The sequence below is a fragment of the Hypanus sabinus genome, chromosome 30, assembly GCF_030144855.1.
Source record: "Hypanus sabinus isolate sHypSab1 chromosome 30, sHypSab1.hap1, whole genome shotgun sequence".
NCBI classification, from domain to species: Eukaryota; Metazoa; Chordata; class Chondrichthyes; order Myliobatiformes; family Dasyatidae; genus Hypanus; species Hypanus sabinus.
Genome location: NC_082735.1, coordinates 26,400,552 through 26,419,374, shown reverse-complemented (window position 1 = coordinate 26,419,374; position 18,823 = coordinate 26,400,552). Strand labels below are relative to the sequence as shown.

Below are 18,823 nucleotides of genomic sequence, written 5' to 3'. Positions count from 1 at the left end.
ATTATCTTTAAATGTCCCAGTAATGTGATGGAATCTTTGACAGATGACCTTTGGCCATTAGGACCAGGGAAGTGCAAGCACATAGGGATTGTGGGCAGCAACTCTGGGCCTCATGCCTGTCCCAGCATAATCTGAACTATTAGCCCACTTATAACATAAAGTTCTGAAATTCAGCGCATTCTATAGATTATTTCCTTCAAACAGTTCCTGTTAATGCTCAAACCTAATCGATCTCAACTTCAATTATTTTATGAATATGCTTTATAAAACTTGATCAAATGTTAATGATGCATTTATTTCAAAGTTTAGTTATTTACTTACTCTGTACTTGTTCTCTCCAATCTGCTCCACCTGAAAACGTTTTGCACATTTGCACTGTGCCACCTGTCTAGTCACCTGAAAATTAGAAACCGAAAATGTTCAAACGTTATTACCTACAAACAAAAAAAAACTGTCTACACGTTGGTAAGATGCAATAGCTCTCTGTAAGTGACTGACTTCCACAATACAATTACATTTTTTTTTGAAGTTAGAAGAGTAAAGCAGTGAAGACAGTTCCAGCACGTGCAGGAGCTCAGGCTTGGTTACCATGGTTTCCTGTAGCAGGTTTGGTTTAGTTTGGCTTCTAGAGACTGGTGAGAAAATAGGCTGAGGGAGGACAGATGGGTCTACGGTAATTAAGTTTGATTAAGTTGTACCGTGGTTGAATTACACAAATTTGATGGACCAGTTGATACTCTCCTGCCTTTATTTACACTTGACTTCTGTTTCTTTAAAATTCCCCCCATATAAAATTGAAGAATTTCTATCTTCTGGATAACAACCTACTTCCCTTCTCCAATTTGAAACACTTTCATGAATTTTTCTACTTAACCTCAAGCTAGGACAACAACTACATTCAAGTAAAAATAGTGAATTGTGAACCTCATCCTCGATTTTGTCAGCATCGGTAACAGGCCGATAGGCATCTTTATTTGGATGAAGTGCAGCAACAAATTCATAATAGTCAATGTAACCATCTCCATCTCCGTCAAAAATGTCAGCGACAGCAGTCATTTCCAGTTTACTAGTGGGAAACTCTGAAATAGAAACACAAGATCAGACAACTTAAAATACCAGATTTCATGGAAGTGCGATGCTATTGCTCTAGAGACAAAATGTGCATAGTCAATTAGATACCGTATCTAACTTGGAGTACAAGGCCTTAAAGAAGCAAAATTAAAAAAAAACAAGTGATGTAATGCAAGCAGTGATACAGTTACTTTCCTCAGCATCACTGACAATTCTTTAAACAAAGGATAGTCCTTCTATTTGTGGGGACTGGAGAGTGATGATCGACAGTGAACAGCACATCTCTTACCCACTGAGACAGAAATTCTGTATGTTAGGGTGGGTGGTGGTAGGTGAGGAAAGAGGTACTGCTGGGAGAAAATGCCAGGGATTTCCTTTACCACCTTCTAAATGCTCAGCTGCCATCTTGAGCCACATTTATAACAACTTCTGCATCATCCAGAGTGAACCACAGTTTGCTATTCTAAACCAAGTGTGCAAATGCAGCATCTTTGTTCAGTCTAGACCCTGCCTTTTTATAAAAAAAACCATTATGTCTGCTTTAATATTAGCAATGAACTTTAAAATTCAATGTAAAATAATTATATATTGTCCAACTAATGTAACTTTAAAGGAACACCTTCATGAATCTAAACACTTTATAATTTAATAAACTGTGGAAAATATTTCAATTACTTGAAGAGAGGATTCCATCAATGAATTCCTGCCGTGTGATCTTTCCATCCTGATCCTTATCAATGCGCCGGAAAAAGTCCATTACTCGGGACTTCTTATGGTTCATCCATCGCATGTACTTTTTCCGCCACACATCAAAGTCGAAGTTGGCAAATTCTTTCAGCTGAAATTTAAAGAGGAGTTTTATTCAAGAGCTGAAAATGTAATTCACTGCCAAAGTACAACTGGGCATTGCTGTTAGAAAGATTTTCTAATGATATCAGATTTTATAAAAAACAGAAAACAGAAGGTTTGAGTTATTCAGCTTTACAAACAGACAAAACAGAAATGAAAAGAACCCATGGAAATCACTAGTTTAGGCCTGATATGGGGTTTAGTTCAAGTGTTTATGAGGACAAACTACATAACCACAGTGCTGGATATAAATCGAATCAATTGATAAACGTCAGCCTGACTTGAGAGATATCTTGTGGAATGGGATGAGTTCTTGATATTGTTGCAGGGCCAGGTACAGTACTGTGCAAAAGTCTTAGGCAGATGTAAAAAAAGTTCTGTAAAGCAAGAATGCTTTCAAAGTTAATGAAAGGTTTCTAAATATCAAAATAATTTTACAACGAAGAGCAGTGAACAGTAAAAAACTAAATCAAATCGGTATTTGGTGTGATCACCCTTTGCCTTTAAAACTGTATCAATTCTCCAAGGTACACTTCCGTGCAGTTTTATAAGAAAATCAGCTGGTAGGTTGTTCAAAGCGTCTTGGAGAACTTGCTGCAGTTCTGCAGACTTTCTTACTTCTGTCTCTCCAGGTAATCCCAGACAGCCTCGATGATGTTGAGATCAGGGCTCTGTGGAGGCCATACCATTTAAAACCATATAAAATCTGGGGCACCCACAGAGGTGCTAGAAAGTTTATGAATCCTGTAGAATTTTCTCAATTTCTGCACAATTATGACCTAAAATGTGATCAGATCTTCACTCAAGTCCTAATACTAAATAAAGAGAACCCAATTAAATAAATATCACAAAAACATTGTACTTGTTCATTAAGAAAAATTATCCAATATTACATGTATTTGTTGGAAAAAGTATGTGAACATCTGGGGTAATGCTTTCTACAAAAGCTATTTAGAGTCAGGTGTTCCAACCATGAGATGAGATTGGAGGCGAGGGTTGTAGAGATGTCCTGCCTATAAAAAAAGTCGAAGTCATGTTACTGACGGAGTCTGCTCTTCTCAAGAAAGATCTGTTTATGTGCACCATGCCGCAATCAAAACAGCTTTCAGAAGACCTTAGAAGAAGAATTGTAGAGATGCGTGAAGCTGGAAATGGCTACAAAAGCATTTATAAAGTCCTGAGTGTTCATCAGTTCACAGAAAGAGAAATTGTCTATAAATGGAGAAAACTCAGTATTGTTGCTACTCTCCCTAAGAGAGATTCTGCAAAGATCACACCAAGTGCACAATGTACAATGCTGAAGAAGGTGAAAAAGAACCCAAGGGTAACAGCAAATGACATGCAGAAATCTCTACAAATTGCTGGTCTCTGTTCATGTGTCCACTATAAGAAAAACACTGAACAAGAATGGTATTCATGGAAGGATACCACGGTGGAAACTACTACTCTCCAAAAAAAAACATTGCTGCTTGGCTCAAGTTGGCAAAAGACCACTTGGATGTTCTACAACGCTTCTGGGACAATGTTCTGTGGACAGATGAGACAAAATTTGAACTTTTTGGCAGAAATATACATTGCTATGTTTGGAGAAAAAAGGAACTGCACACCAACACCAAAACTTCATCCCATCTGTGAAGCCTGGTGGAAGGAACATCATGCTTTGAGGCTGCTTTGTTGCCTCAGGGTCTGGACAGCTTGCAATTGTTGAGGGAATAATGAATTCAAAATTGTATCAAAACATTTTACAGAAGAATGTCAGGGTAGCAGAGAAACTTAATAGATGCTGCAAAAAGACAATGATCCGAAAGATAAATCAACAAAAGAATGGTTTGAAAAGAAGAAAATTTGTGCTTTGGAATGGCCAAGTCAAAGTCCTGACCTTAATCCGATAGAAATGTTGTGGAAGGACCTGAAGCAAACAGTTTGTGTAAAGAAGCACACCAACATCCCAGAGCTGAAGCAGTTTTTAACAAGGAGAAATGGCCTAAAATTACTCCAAACTGATGTGCAGGACTGATCAACAGTTACCAGAAGTGCTTTGGTTGAAGTGATTTCTGTATGGGGGGAGGGGGGGTGGTCACATCAGTTACTGAAAGCAAAGGTTCACATGCCTTTTTCAACCAATGCATGTAATATTGGATAATTTTTCTCAATAAATAAATAAATGAACAAATATAATGCTTTTGTGTTATTTATTTAATTGGGTCCAACTTATCTAGATTTAGGACTTACATGCAGATCTGATCACATTTTAGGTCATACTTACGCAGAAATAGAGAAAATTCGACAGGGTTTGTAAACTTTCTAGCATCACTGCAAGACTTTTGCACAATATTGTAGATCTCTACCATGACACACAGAAGTTTGAAGTAAAGTTTATTATCTAAGTATGCATATGTTACCATATACTACCTTTTCTCGCAGACATTTACAAGAAAATAAATACACCAGAATTTATGAAAAACTATACATAGAGACTGGCAAATAGTAAATGTGCAAAGAAGACAAATTATGTAACTAAAAAGTAATACTGAAAACATCAGTTGCAAAGATTCCTTGAAAGTGAGCCTATAGGTTGTGGAATTGTAGTGAACGAAGTTGCCCATGTCAGTTCAGCAGCCTATTGGTTGTAAGGTAATAACTGTTCCTGAACCTTGTGGTATGGGTCCTCAGGCTCTTGTACCCTTCTGCCTGATAATAGTGACGAGGAGAGAGCATGGCCTGGACAGTGGGGGTCTTTGATGTTGGATGCTGCTTTCTTGTGGCAGCACTCCATGTAAAGATGCTCAATTGCCTGTGAGGTACCAGGCTGTATCCTCCACAGTGTGTGTGAGCTGCAATTCCCAGAAAGGTGGGGAGTTATCTGGGATTTGAGGGAAGACTATTACTCAGGTTGGTCATTGGGAGGAGGGTGCGTGAATAAATAGAACTTCACAATGGTGTGGACTGGGATGGATCTGCGAAGGGTGGGAGAAGGGAAGGGAAACACATGGATGTAGTAGCTGGGAGAGGTTTGATAGCCGGGTTTAAGGTTTCCTAGCCCAGACTTGTTTCTCCCCGACCCCACCACACCTCTCCAAAGGTGTTCCCACACCTTGGGGAATTAGGTTAGCTACAATTTTCAGAGCCAGTTAAATTAGGAGCTTCAAGTCAACTAAACCACTGAAAATGTCAATGCGTTCTCTGTAAGTTGGTTGTCCTCCCATCCCTTACCCTGCTCCTGTAAACACTGAAGGCGGTTAGAGCAGCTGAGTTTCTGATGACCCCGCAACCAACAGGCTCTTGAACCAAAGGGGATAACTTCACTTGCCCTGTCACTGAACTGTTTTCACAACCAAAGGGGACTCACTTTCAGGGACTCTTCTCATGTTCTTGAAATTTATTGCTTATTTATTTATTGCTATTATTTCTTCTTTTTCCATTTGCACAGTTTGTTGTCTTCTGCACTCTGGATGAATGTCTTTTGCTGATTCAGTCACGGTTATTATTCCATAGATTTATTGAGTATGCCCACAAAAAAATTAATCTCAAGGTTGTATATGGTGACATACATGTACTTTGATAATAAACTGACTTCGAACTTTAGCTTGTCTTATTCCCCCTACCCTCTGACGATTATCCACACCCATTCATTCATGCTTATCCGTTACAATTCATCTCACCGTGTCCATTTCTGAGTAAATTAGGAAAGACAGCAAAGCCTTTGAAAGCGTGGAGAAAAGATATAAAAGCATGATGCCAAGAATTACTAGCTGTGTGGAGTTTGATTGCTCCCTTAGGTTATGCAACTGTCTACGTAAGGAATGGTTTTAATAGAACAAACAAACAGGAATAATTTCTTCTCTCACAAGTCAAATAAGGAATTTCTAGAAATATTCAGCGGGTTAAGTAGCAACTGTGGATATGAAACAAAGACAGAGCATCAATTCTCTCATTCCTCTCTTTCTTTTGATTCTTTGTCCAAGAGCTTTATTGTGTCTTCTATTTCTTAACCTTGTGAAGGATCATAGATGTTGGAAATCTGAAATAAGAAGCTCAAGCGTCCAAAGAGAAGAAAGTTAACATTTTGGGTCAACGGCCTTTATATAGAAGCGCTATATTATAGACTTACTTCCTCCAACCGGTCCAGACAGTCGTGTAGCTTTCGCTGTCTCTCCAGCGCTAGTAACCAAACTTGCTGCCACCTGCCGGAGAGTAGATTAACCTGGGGATTTTTTGCTTCTGTCTGTGCTGCGACAGCCGTGGGGGCGGGTGGATTAGCCATTTGATTTAAAGGTTTTCCTGCAACACGCAGAAAAAGATTGTGAGTGCTCAATATTCTAAATGCTAGCATATTCAAAGAATTTGTGGTCTTATTATTTCGAAATAGAAAGTAAAGATTACCACATGCATATCAAAACATACGGTAAAATGTGTTATTTGGGTCAACTCAAATCAGCGAGTATTGTGCTGGGCAGCCCGCAAGTGTTGCCATGTTTCCACGGCAACATAGCATGCCCACAATTTGTTAATCCTAATCCGTACATCTTTGGAATGTGGGAGGAAACCCTCACAGTCACAGAGAGAATGTACAAACTCCTTACAGGTAGTGGCAGGAATTGAACCGGGGTCAGTGATTGCTGGCTCTGCAAAGCGACTGTGCTAACTGCTAGGCTACCAAGCCACTCTGACCTAGTACTGTGAGGCTACGGCATTTCAAAAAAATACTTCAATCAAAAAAAAATATTTATTTATTTATTGAGATACAGCGCAGATTAAGCCTTCAAGCCACGCAACCCAACAATCCTTCAATGTAATCCTAGCCTAATCACGGGACAATTTACAATGACCAATTAACCTACCAACCTGTGTATCTTTGGACTGTGGGAGCAAACCAGAGCACCTGGAGGAAACCTATGTGGTCATGGGAAGAAGGTACAAGCTCCTTACAGGCAGAGGCAGGAACTGAATCCTAGTCACTGGTACTGTAGAGCAGTGGTCCCCAATCACCGGGCCGCGAGGAAACAATATGATTTGGCAGTATGAAACGATATGAGTCAGCTGCACCTTTCCTCATTCCCTGTCACGCCCACTGTTGAACTTGAACGCACGTGAGGTCATCAGTCGTCTAAACGCAGTGATACCCTTGCACCAGGGATCACTGGTTGGCCTCGCATCGCTGGTGAGAAGTGCCGTTGCTACTGGCCTGGAGCGCGGACAGGTTGGCGCCGCCTCTGAACCTGTTTACCACACCGAATGTTCGTGGGAAACCTGGTGCTAAAATATTCACAGACGACCTAATTTGGGTTCAGGCTTTTGTAAGTAGCAGAGCAGCTACCTCGCTATGATCTACTGAAAGTCAAACCTCGAGACAAACTTTTGTCGGCTGATAGATCCTACAAGTGGGGCGGGCACGCGCCCTGTCGCACTCCTCGCTTGGTCAATCGCTTTCCCTGGACTGCAGCTGCCGCGGCCCCGGCACAGGGACCTCTGGCCCTGACCTTGTCCTCTCACCCCACCTATGACTAGCTGCACCTGACCAAGGCATCTGACCGCGGGCAGGCAGGCGGAAGGCTAGAGTTTGGGCTGTCTAATGAGGCAATGAAGCCCTCAAAACTGCTTCGGTACCCTGAGTCCAAGCACCCTGCACTTAAAGACAAACCTGTTGAGTTTTTTGAGTGGAAAAAACATGAGCAAGCAGGACAGAAGCAAGTGCCGAAAGCCACGTAAACTAAGTCGCGGAATAGACTGGACATAAGGAACCTCCTTCGAGTACCGCTGTATTCCGATCGTGTTTAACACCTCCCCACCTTTGGCCCATCCACAAGAGTATTGTCAATATTAAACCGGTCCGCGGTGCAAAAAAGGTTGGTGACCCCTGCTGTAAAGCATAGGGCTAACCACTATGCTACTGTACTGTCCTAAAATACTAACCAATGCAGCTGGTGTTTATGAAAAAAACAACTTCACGAACGTTATTCACCTCTTCATGAAGCAAGCTAAGGAACAGTTTGCTGTCATTTTTAGATACTTATCATCGATACCCTGGGATTGACATTCCCCAGAAACTTAGCTGGATCAATTTCATACATACTTTGTACACACGAGACGGTTAGGGAATGGGAACCAGTGATGTGCAACTCACCCCCAGTTCCCAAAGCCTTAATCTGCAGTTGCTGGATTAAAAATGTGCAGCTCCCTAATTAGCTGCACTGTGGATGCAACAATTTAAAGTAGTGATTCATGAGCTATCCTGCACCAAGGCCTGTCCCTGCAGTGGATGTTTTCGTTCAGTGTGCGAATAAAGAGGTAATTTTTCTCCTTCCTGACCACACTGTCAATGAGATCATACAACACTTGGTAGTTATACTACACGAGACACTTCACCCATTCATCTTGTAAACAATGACCAAATCCCTAATCATAGCTTTGGAGAATTCTTCCATGATTAATCTGCAATCTATTTCCCCCTTCCTTTGAACGAAAGAGGCTTACTTCCTCGCACGTGTGATGGTTCCACTGCCTTCCGCTTGTATGTTTTTGTAACTTTATCCACATCTGGCTGTTTCCGAGTCATTTCTTCCATGAAAGACTGAGAAAAAGGATAAAAAAAAATTAAACAGGAAAAGTGAACAGGCCTCAATAGCTAAAAATACTTGACACCTTTACTTAATCTAAGCTGAATGGTGAATCAATGAGACTCTTACACTCTGAGAAAAGGAAAATATAACACATCTTTCCAGACATTAATCCTCATCTGATAATTAAGACACGGGTGATACAAAGATAGGCGGAGGGGCAGGTAGTGTTGAGGAAGCAGAGAGCCTGCAGGAGGACTTAGACAGGTTTGGAGAATGGGCAAAGAATTGGCAGATGGAATAGTGTCGGGAAATGCATGCTCATTCACTTTGCTAGAAGAAATAAAAACGTAGACTATTTTCTAAATGGAGAGAAAATTCAAAAATTAGAGGTGCAAAGGGACTTGAGAGTCCTTATGCATAATTCCCTAAAGGTTAATTTGTAGATTGAGTTGGTGGTGAGGATGGGAAATGCAATGTTAGCATTTATTTCGAAAGGACTAAAATATAAAAGGATGTAACGTTGAAGCTTTATAAGGTACTGGTGAGGCCTCACTTGGAGTACTGTGAGCAGTTTTGGGCCCTTTATCTAAGAAAGGATGTGCTGATGATGAGGGTTCAAAGGAAGCTCACATAAATGATTCCGGAATTGAAAGGTTTATCATATGAAGTGTTTGATGGCTATGGGGCTGTACTCGTTCAGAAGAATGAGAGGGGGATAATCTCATTGAGACTGATTGAATGTTGAATGTGGATGTAGAGAGGATATTTCCAATGGTGGAGGACTCAAAGACCAGAGGACGCAGCCTCAGAATAGAAGAACGTCCATTTGGATCGGCAATGAGGAGGAATTTTGGTCAGAGAATGGTGAATCTCCAGAATTCGTTGCCACATGTGGCCGTGGAGGCCAACTCATTGGGTGTATTTAAGGCAGAGATTGTTAGATTCTTGCTTAGTCAGGGCAAGAAGGGGTAACAGGGAGAAGGCAGAAGATTGGGGCTGAGAGGAAAATAGATCAGCCATTAAAATTGTCTATGTACTTGCTCCAGTAAGAACCTGTTACCCCATACTGCCCTCCTCACACCTCCACCCCCATTGAGTTTGGCCTAATGTAGATTCCAAACTCTCATAATGTGAATAAACTTTTTAAGGCCTCAGAACTACCAGGAATGAGCAATACTGCTGTTCTATAGGTGTTGGTCATTTGCTTGGAACAAATGTTCAACAATGGAAATCCAGTGCACTCCAAATTTAGTTCTACTTAGCAACATTTTAGTTCAGCTGTTTATTTTCAGCAAGAATAAAACGACATTTGATCAGTTATGAATTTTGGAAAGGAACAAGAGTGGCTGAAGACGAAATGCAGAAATTGCTTTACAAGGTTTCAAAAGCCAACTTGTTACTATTAATATACTTGTTCTTTGGCTGTACAGCTTTGTGTGTACCTGGTGTTCTGCAATGATTGCTTTGACTTGTTCAACTTCCTTTGGCATAGACTCTTGATCTCTTTGTATTAGTGTAGTTTCAGCCCACTGTAACCAGGCCAACAGCTCTTCCAGCAACTCGGCATTGGTAACCAACTCTGACAGTGCAGATGCCAACCTTTGTTGGTGCTGCTTTGCCCACGTCAGCACCTAGATACAAAATTGACAGGGAAAACTATAAATATTTATTTGATTAACAAAGTTCTACATTAGAGAAAGCTGATTTTGAAGAGATCAATTGCTTGTAAAAGAATTTTTTTCGCAGTATATTGTAAGTCTGAATTTTTGGACTGCATTTCTTCATTAAAATCTACACAGGAACAAAACATGTCTGAACACTAAGTACAGTATTTAAGACAAATAATCACTGTAATCAAGTCGATGAAGTGGAATTCTATTTCAGTAGTTAAAAGCTTTATTTCTTCTTATTAGAAGGCATGATATACATTGAGGAGAGATTCTAATTACTTATCCTACTTCAGAATAGCCCAGAAAAGGGACTAAGGCCATATACTGCAGTATAACCATCAGTTGTTACAAACATGTTGTCATATTCAATCCTTACTAAATTATAATTAAAACTGGATTCCAGCAAACCGAGACCACCACTTGGCTGGTCTTGGAAAACTTGCAGTTCCCTTTATAGATACCCGAGGTACTGCAGATGCTGGAATTCTGGAGCAATGCACACATCAGGACCGTTAGAAGGGACTCGGCCCGAAACGTCAACTGTTCATTCCCATCTATAGATGCTGCCCGACCTGCTGAGCTCCTCCAGTATATGATGGGTACTCTAGTTCCCTTTTTACGTAGATTGCAAGAGATTCAGGCTTAACCAGATAAGTTCATCTGCTCTCAACAGGAGGAATAATTGAGCAGTTCCTCTCCATCTTTAAGACCGCCCCTGCAACTGTCCACCTTACTGAACCCCTCTGGACAAAGCAATGATGAGCTGCCTCACTCCATAGAGGTACTACACCAAAAAATGGAGTCTTGATTGTATTTCCTGTGGTGCTAAACACTGCTGGTATAAGACGAGGTAAATCAGAATCATAATTAGTTGAAGCTTTTCATTCTCTCTCCATACTGAACTGATGTACAAATTCTGTGAGGTCAACTTCTGTTCCACAGATGTACCATGGAGGCATCACTGTCTGGTATTTGGGGGAAGGGAGAGGGAGGAGAAATGCACAGGATTAAAATATGCTGCAGAAAGTTGTAAACTCAGTCAGCTCCATCATGGGCAATAGCCTCCCCAGCATCCAGGGCATCTCCAAGGAGCGCTGCTACAAAAAGGACCCCCATCACCCTCTTCTCATTGTTACCCTGCGGGAGGAGGTACAGGAACCTGAAGGCACACATTGAACAATTCAGGAATAGCATCTTCCCCTTTGCCATCCGATTTCTGAATGGACATTGAATCCATGAATATTACCCCATTACTTTTTTATTTCTATTTTTTGCATTAAGTATTTAACTATTTTATATATATTCACTGTAATTCACATTTTTTCTCTATTATTACATTTTGCATTGAATTGCAAAGACAACAAATTTCAGGACATACACCAGTGACAGTAAATCCCATTCTGAAAATTTTGACCTCTTGTTAAAATTTCTATACACTGACCTTTGCAACCATTCTTTATAACTGAAGGTCCTCATTCCAAGTGACACAGTAAGCAACCACCCTCCTCTTAAATTATATATATGTACTGTAAATTAGTTTTATTATGTATTGCAATGTTCTGCTGCCACATAACAAATTTCACAACAGTGATATTAAACCTGATTCTGAAAATACAATATACTCTCGTTATGTCAACTATGACGTTTATAACAGCACCTTGTTATTTACTACATGATATGTAATAGATACTTTATAACAACAATGAGGAGACTGTTCATAAAATGGGCAACCTTGAGGTTAACCACTGCAATACATAAAAATTACAATAGGACACACGCGCACACACGCACGCACATACACACACAAAGCAAATGTAAAATGAAAAAATAGTGAGGTAGGGTATATTATCCATTCAGAAATCTGATGGCGGTGGGGAAGAAGCTGCTCCTAAAATGTAAGCAGTGTGTGTTTTCAGGCTCCTGTACCTCCTGTTTGATGGTAGCAATGAGAAGAGTGCATATCCTGATGGGGCACCTTCATGAAGAATGCTGCCTTTTTGAGGCATTGCTGTTTAAGAATGTCCTCAGTGTTGGGGAGGGTAGTGCCCATGATGGAACTGTTGAGTTAGCAATTTTCTGCCACTTTTTCCCGAATTTGTAATGGCATCGGTTACCCTCAAAGGTTAGGTTCTCTACAGTTGTAATCTATTGACAAATTATTTATATATCTGCCCTGAATACAAATTAGGAAGGGAATCAGAATGCTTTACCTCTTTATTATCCAGAAAACTGGATATTAAATCCTATAATGAGATGCAATTGTGTACTTCATCTTTTATTCTTGTCCCATCACCCCTCCCTGCTTATTGTTCCTCTCCACACCTTGTGGCACATTGGCTGACAACGTTGCCATTTCTTTAGCATTAGTTTTTTTTCACGAGGCCAAACTGCAAGCTCGATGTTTGACCCAGCACGGATGGAAAGCGTGCAAGGAGACAGCTGACTTCGAACCTGGGACCACTCGCCTCAAAGTCCGGTGCAGATGACCAGTACTTCCCTACTTATACTAGAATAATTCAGCAAGTGGAAACACAACATTCATCAATACTGCCTGGACTAAAAGTGGTTCTACGACTGAATGTTTTCCGATCACTCATACAAGTTTTCAAGACTAATAAATTCATCCTTTGACAGTAAGGCGTAACAGATTTAAATTCTTGAAGGGAATACTTTCTGTACAACTGGCATTTTCCTAATCGTTCAGTTAAGTGTAGGTATCGTAATTATATTTTATGCAATAATATTTCCTGATCCTGCTCTGAAGTGCTGCATTATTCCCACTTACTTCCTCAAAGCGGGCTCGGATGATGGTGATCCAATGTTTGACAGTCGTGACGCAGTCTGGGTGGCACACGGCTAAAATCGCTTCCCCCATGCCAGCTGCCTTATTGACATCGACACGCTTCTCCTCCACTTTCTTCATAAACTCCTGAAATATTGAATAACAGCACAATGCTCTTCTTTAAAAACGCACACATACAATGGATTCAAAAACGTTTAAACCACACAAGGGACCTTGCATCAATTTCATCACCATCAACTAAATATGTCCAAAAATAAACAATTTTCCCAGAATTTTGTTAAAAGCACTGTGCTAAATGTGATTTAAAGCTGAATTTCGCTGTATTTAAACCAAAAAATATATATGCTCCAGCAATTTTTTCAAATATACAATCAGTTCATTCTTTAAGAAATTCAGCTGTGCATTTTTACAGCAATGTCACTGAATCAGCATCAACTTTGTGCTAAGTATTTTATTAAATCCTTGTATTACACAATTGTACAATGCCGTGTCTTTTGAGGAGTCTAAAAAGAGCTTTTGTAGTGTATTATTTCCTGGAACTTTCAATGGAATTCTCTTGACATTTTCCCTAAATCCTAGGATTTAGACAATCCTTCCTAATACTACTTCAGCGCTTAATGCTCTAACTTTAAATAATTTTTAAGTAATGGTCTAATGAAAAGTAACTTTGAATTTTGATTGAAATACTTTCCTTTTGAACATACAGAAGGTCAAATGCGTGCCATTCCGTTGTTTAAATATTTAGCCCTTTTAAATGAACGTACTGATTTTGTTTTTAAGAAAATCGCATTTAACTGCCCAACTCACCTTGTGTAGATCAATCAAGGACTGCAGAGCTTCCACGTCATCTGGTAGGACGCCCCGGAATCGAAGCGATTGTTCTGCCTCAGAAAGCCACTCCAGTAGCATATGGACAGCATTTCGGAACTCCTCTGCCTGGGATAGAATTCAAAAATTACCACCACATCAGATACTTTCTGACATTCAATGTCAAATTAAAAAAAAAATTAGTGTATTTCTAAAAGTTTTCGTCCTAAAATATTCAATAGACATATTCCTTCACTTTACTTTGGAATAGTGGTAAGAAAGGTTGCAGACTGCAAGCTCTGCCATACTGCAGATTACAGTGAATTACAAGAAAATGATTTTGAGACAAATTTCTCATTGCCTTCGACTTGTCCACATTTCATTGAACAGGTAATTTAAATAAAGAATCAATTTTTTTTCTTAATGAAGAAGGATGTAGATCATCAAAGATCATGTTCGTGTTTAGAAATTACTCAGAAAATGGCATATTTCCTTTACCTCAAAGGAGAGTGGAATATGGAAGTGAGGAAGGTGCACCAGTGATTTGGTGGTACGTAATTATCTATGCTGACTCTTCAAGAGGTATCGTGCTAGCTTTATAAACTTAGTGGACCTTTAAGAAATGAACAAAAACGAAGTACCCAACTTAAAAACTCAAGCTAGGTCATTTGCAGTTTATTTTCATTTTCTATATCTAGGATTGTTAACAAGGCTAACATTTATTGACCATTTCTAATTCATCTTTCAATGACAAAAGTGAGCCACTGCCTTGAACTGCTGCAATCCTTCAGGCAAAGGGGTTCCAACAGTCTTGGTCCGAAACGTTGATTGTTTGCTCTTTTCCATGGATGCTGCCTGACCTGCTGGGTTCCTCTGGCATCTTGTGTGTGTTGTTTTGGATTTCCAGCATTTACGTGTTCTATGTGCTCGTGCTTGTAGCACTGTTGGGGGGGGGGGAAGGTGCTGCTTCAGGACGTAAACTCAGCAACAATTAGATGCAGCATACTTCCAGAGTCAGGATACATCTGAAGCCCCTGATGGTGCAGGCTGTGGGTCTGGGAAGTTCTGTCAGACAGCCTAGGCAAGTAACTGCTGTGCAGCTTGGTGCTGACACACACTGCAGTCAATCTCTGTCCTGGATGCTGTCAAACTTCCTGATGATGGTTCATGATTTACTCAGGCAGGTGGAGATTATTCCACCAAACTCCTGACTTGTCATTTGTAGATGGGGGAAGAGACTTTACAATGTCAGGAGGTTAACTCATCCCTCAGAGGATATCCAGTCTTGGATCACATCACAACCACACGTGTGAAGTTACGGCAACTGAGCTTATGGTGAATGATGCCAAATGCATTTCTCCACCCAGGATGATACTAGTGGGGTTCAGGAATGGTAAAGTCCATTCTAGGTTGTTGGAGATGATGACTGTTTGGCATTTTTGTGATGTTATTTGCCAGTTATCAGCCTATGTTTGAATGTTGTTCAGGTCCCATTCCTGAGGAGTTGTGGATCAAACTGAACGCCAATGTATACTCCTAATTCTGATCCTATAATGCAAAGTTGATCATTGATAGAACAGTTGGAAGTGGTTGGGCATTGGTCACCATCCTGCAGAACTTCCCTTCTTTGTGCACTGGAGATTTTATAACCCCCCCCCCCCCCCCCCACCAATTCATGCTGCATATTTCAGTTTTAACATTGCTCCTTGATGCCACATGCTCTCAAACAATGCCTTAATGCCAAACAAAGTCACTCTCACTTTTCAAAACAAGAGAAAATCTGCAGATGCTCGAAATCCAAGCAACACACACACACACACACACACACACAATGCTGCAGGAACTCTGCAGGCTAGGTAGCATCTATGGAAAATAATAAACAGTCGATGCTTCTGGCCAAGACTCCTTCAGAGCTCTCAGTTTCCCTCTGGATTTCACCCCAAGGGTTCAGGGAGTGATGATGGTTAGAACTGTTGGTCCTGAAACCCAAACTGTTTATACTGAGTAAATGCCTCATGTCGCCATTGGCATTACTTTGCTAATGACTGAGGACAGACCAATCAGGTGCTAAATAGTCCATAATGAGTCTGTCATGTTTCTGTGATCAGAACTTATCTCAGAAGCTTTATGCATGGTTGGGCAAATGTCATTGCTGTAACTACACTGGACAGCTTGGCTAGTGATGAGACTAATACTGGAATAGAAACCTTCATCACTGTAATGGTTTCCCTTTGCCCTGTCTTATAGCCTTTACTGCATCCTGTGCCTCTCGCCCGTTTCTTGGAGTAAAATGAGTGAGCTAAATCCTGGATACTAAGACAGCAGCTATCCCCAGGAGAAAGCATTTACTTTGAATGAAGATCGCTGTACATGGACTTATCAAAGACGTCTGCAAATGCTGGAACAATACAAGTTTCTAACACTTAGATCAAAAGATTTTTTTGTTAATTTAGGATATCAAAAGTAATAGAGCAAATGTAGTCAATTGAAACTGAGATACATATAAAATATGATCTGAATGAATGAAGGAACTGGCTCATAATTTCTTTACAAGAAGATAGCATGGAGTGAAAATTATGGATAACATAAAGCATCTGTGGTTCTGATTGACATACTAAGTAACAGAAAAACAGGTTGAAATGCTTTACAGAAAATATAGATGTTATTCTGGACTTCTCTCAACAGCTGTTAAATGACTAATAAACAACATTTTAACTATCAGTGCTATATGAAATAGTGCATCACAGTTTAACTAAAGCAACAGTAACAACCGGATTCCTTTTCATTCCACCAAGTTTATGTCAGAATGGATTCTGAAAGTTATCTTCACCTGCTTAAGAGCCTGCTCAAGCCGTGTCTGTTTAGACACTGAGAGTTTGCACACTGTGTCCCATCGTATACTCAGCTCCTGCAGTTGAACTTTCACCCAGGTTGTGTCATCGTGGCTGTTCTCAATCAGTTCCCGAGCTGACCGCTTCAGGACCTGAACACTACTTGTGCGTTTACCGAGTTCCTTCTGGAAAACCTACAAAAAAAAAACATGATAACCAAAATGTTTCTGTGTGCAAAACCCAGAAACAAGTGAAGCTTTCAACCTCTATTGCTCATAAAGTTTTCAGCACAAACAAAATTGTATGTTTTGAATTAGTAATGAATGCAAGGCCATGCAAACTTGGTCAATGATGAATGGTTAACGATAAAACTCTACCTTATGAGCATCCATCAAGTTCATCACCAGGTCAATATCTCCGTGGACGGGCTGATCTTCAGCCAACTGCGGCTCAACCTTGTACAGCCAATCCACTAATGCCTGGAGAGCATCAGTAAACTGTCCTGAAAACAGAAGGGCCTCTTCCAGCTTGTGCTGCCTAGAAAGGATTAGGAAATCAACAGTCCTTAATATTTGGGGAAGTTACATCTAAATATTAAGCATACAATTATGAAATGTCAGCTCAGAGCCAGACACAGTAGACATTGTCAGTAAATAACTAACTTAAAACACTTTTCACTTGCATTTTTGATATAATATCATGGGGCGGAAGGTAGCGTAGTGGTTTGCACAACGCTTTACTGTACAGGCGAGATGGGTTCAATTCCCGATGCTGCCTGTAAGGAGTCAGTACATTCTTCCCATCATAGCACAGGTTTCCTCCCACATTCCAAAGACATACCAGTTAGTAGAATGTGAATTGTCCTGTGATTAGGCACAACGCTTTAAAGTACGGGTGACGATGGTTCAATTCCTGCTGCTGCCTACAAGGAGTTTGTATGTTCTCTCTGTGACCGCGTGGGTTTCCTCCAGGTGCTCTGGTTTCCTCCCACGGTCCAAAGATGTACCGGTTGGTAGGTTAATTGGTTATTGTATATCGGTTGCTTGAAAGGCTGGAAGGGCCTACATTGCAGTGTATCTCGATAAATCAATTAGTAAATTAAAAATCCCTCAGCAATATATTTCTAGAGAAGCATGAATAGCTATTGATAAAGCATGCCAATTCTATATGCAAATAATTATTCTATTTAACATGTTAAAATGGATGACATGGTTCCTCGCTGATTTCACCCACTGAAACATCATGAGGGCCTGAAACATCGAGACAGCAGGCGGTGTGTGTTTGCTAAATTGCTGTCAGAAGAAGGTGCCTGTACTCGAGTGATCTCTCTCTGTCTCCCTTTTGGTGGAGAATGAGAACCTGTTGGTCCTCAGGACTGGGGGCTTGGAGATGTGACACAGAAGATTGTAACAACTGACAGCGAGTTACTGGTGTCTGCTCTCGTTGTTGCAGGAGTGACCCCCTCTTCTCCCTCAGTGGAGAGTGAGAGCCTGTCTGAAATACTGAAGTGCTGGGTTATGTACTGTGGAGCAAGGTCCCTTTGGGGGCCTTTTGCTGTTGTTTGCATGTTGGGTGGTGGGGGGGTGGAAAGGTTGGTGTTTCTGCTGGCGCAAGTGGGGGGAGGGTCAATGCTTGTGCGAAGGGGGGGCTTTGATGTTTCTATCATGCATTCTACGAGGTTTCTTGTTTCAAGGATATCTGTGAAGAGTAGGAATTTCAGGCTGAATACTGTATACATTCTCTGATATTAAAATGAAACTTTGAATTATGATAGACGTAATTTTTTATTTTAGGTAGAACACCAGCCAGTCCGAAGCCACAAATTGTGACCAAATGCTAAGCTAATTTCAGCTAGAAAATCTCACTTAATCATTAAAACTTTAATTCTCCCTCCTTACCTTTCAACTGATTTGCCACAGACGGTGTCCCACTTGTCCCGCACTTCTCCAAGGAGATTATCCAACTTTTGCCGATCATCCTCATGGGAAGCCTTATCTTTCATTGAGCGGCCCATTCGGATTGTGGTGTCGTACACTGGCTGTTTCCCACCCAGCGTTTTCTGAAAATCCTAGTTTAATTGGAAGGAAAACCATAGCAATATAAGATCTAAAAGGGCATAGACTGCATGTCTCTGAATAACACATTAGATCTTGTGTTGGAAATCACTAGTTTGGTCAGTAAAGCATCCACATTTTTGAGTTGATGCCGACAACTATTTAATTGCCTTTGGGA

The 18,823-nt window shown here is 40.6% G+C and overlaps 1 protein-coding gene across 1 annotated transcript in view; it reads right to left on the bottom strand.

The window, feature by feature from the left end:
- The window catches only part of LOC132383464 (microtubule-actin cross-linking factor 1-like), a 509,885-nt gene that overhangs the window by 30,648 nt on the left and 460,414 nt on the right, over positions 1–18,823 (bottom strand). Inside the window, exons 85-95 of the mRNA XM_059954443.1 lie at positions 18,490–18,659; positions 16,969–17,128; positions 16,591–16,785; positions 13,761–13,889; positions 12,936–13,079; positions 9,923–10,111; positions 8,395–8,491; positions 6,032–6,201; positions 1,747–1,909; positions 925–1,079; positions 322–396 (exon numbers count right to left, since the gene is read on the bottom strand). Of these exons, the coding sequence (XP_059810426.1) occupies positions 322–396; positions 925–1,079; positions 1,747–1,909; positions 6,032–6,201; positions 8,395–8,491; positions 9,923–10,111; positions 12,936–13,079; positions 13,761–13,889; positions 16,591–16,785; positions 16,969–17,128; positions 18,490–18,659 (1,647 nt within the window). The remainder of the gene's footprint in view (positions 1–321; positions 397–924; positions 1,080–1,746; positions 1,910–6,031; positions 6,202–8,394; positions 8,492–9,922; positions 10,112–12,935; positions 13,080–13,760; positions 13,890–16,590; positions 16,786–16,968; positions 17,129–18,489; positions 18,660–18,823) is intronic.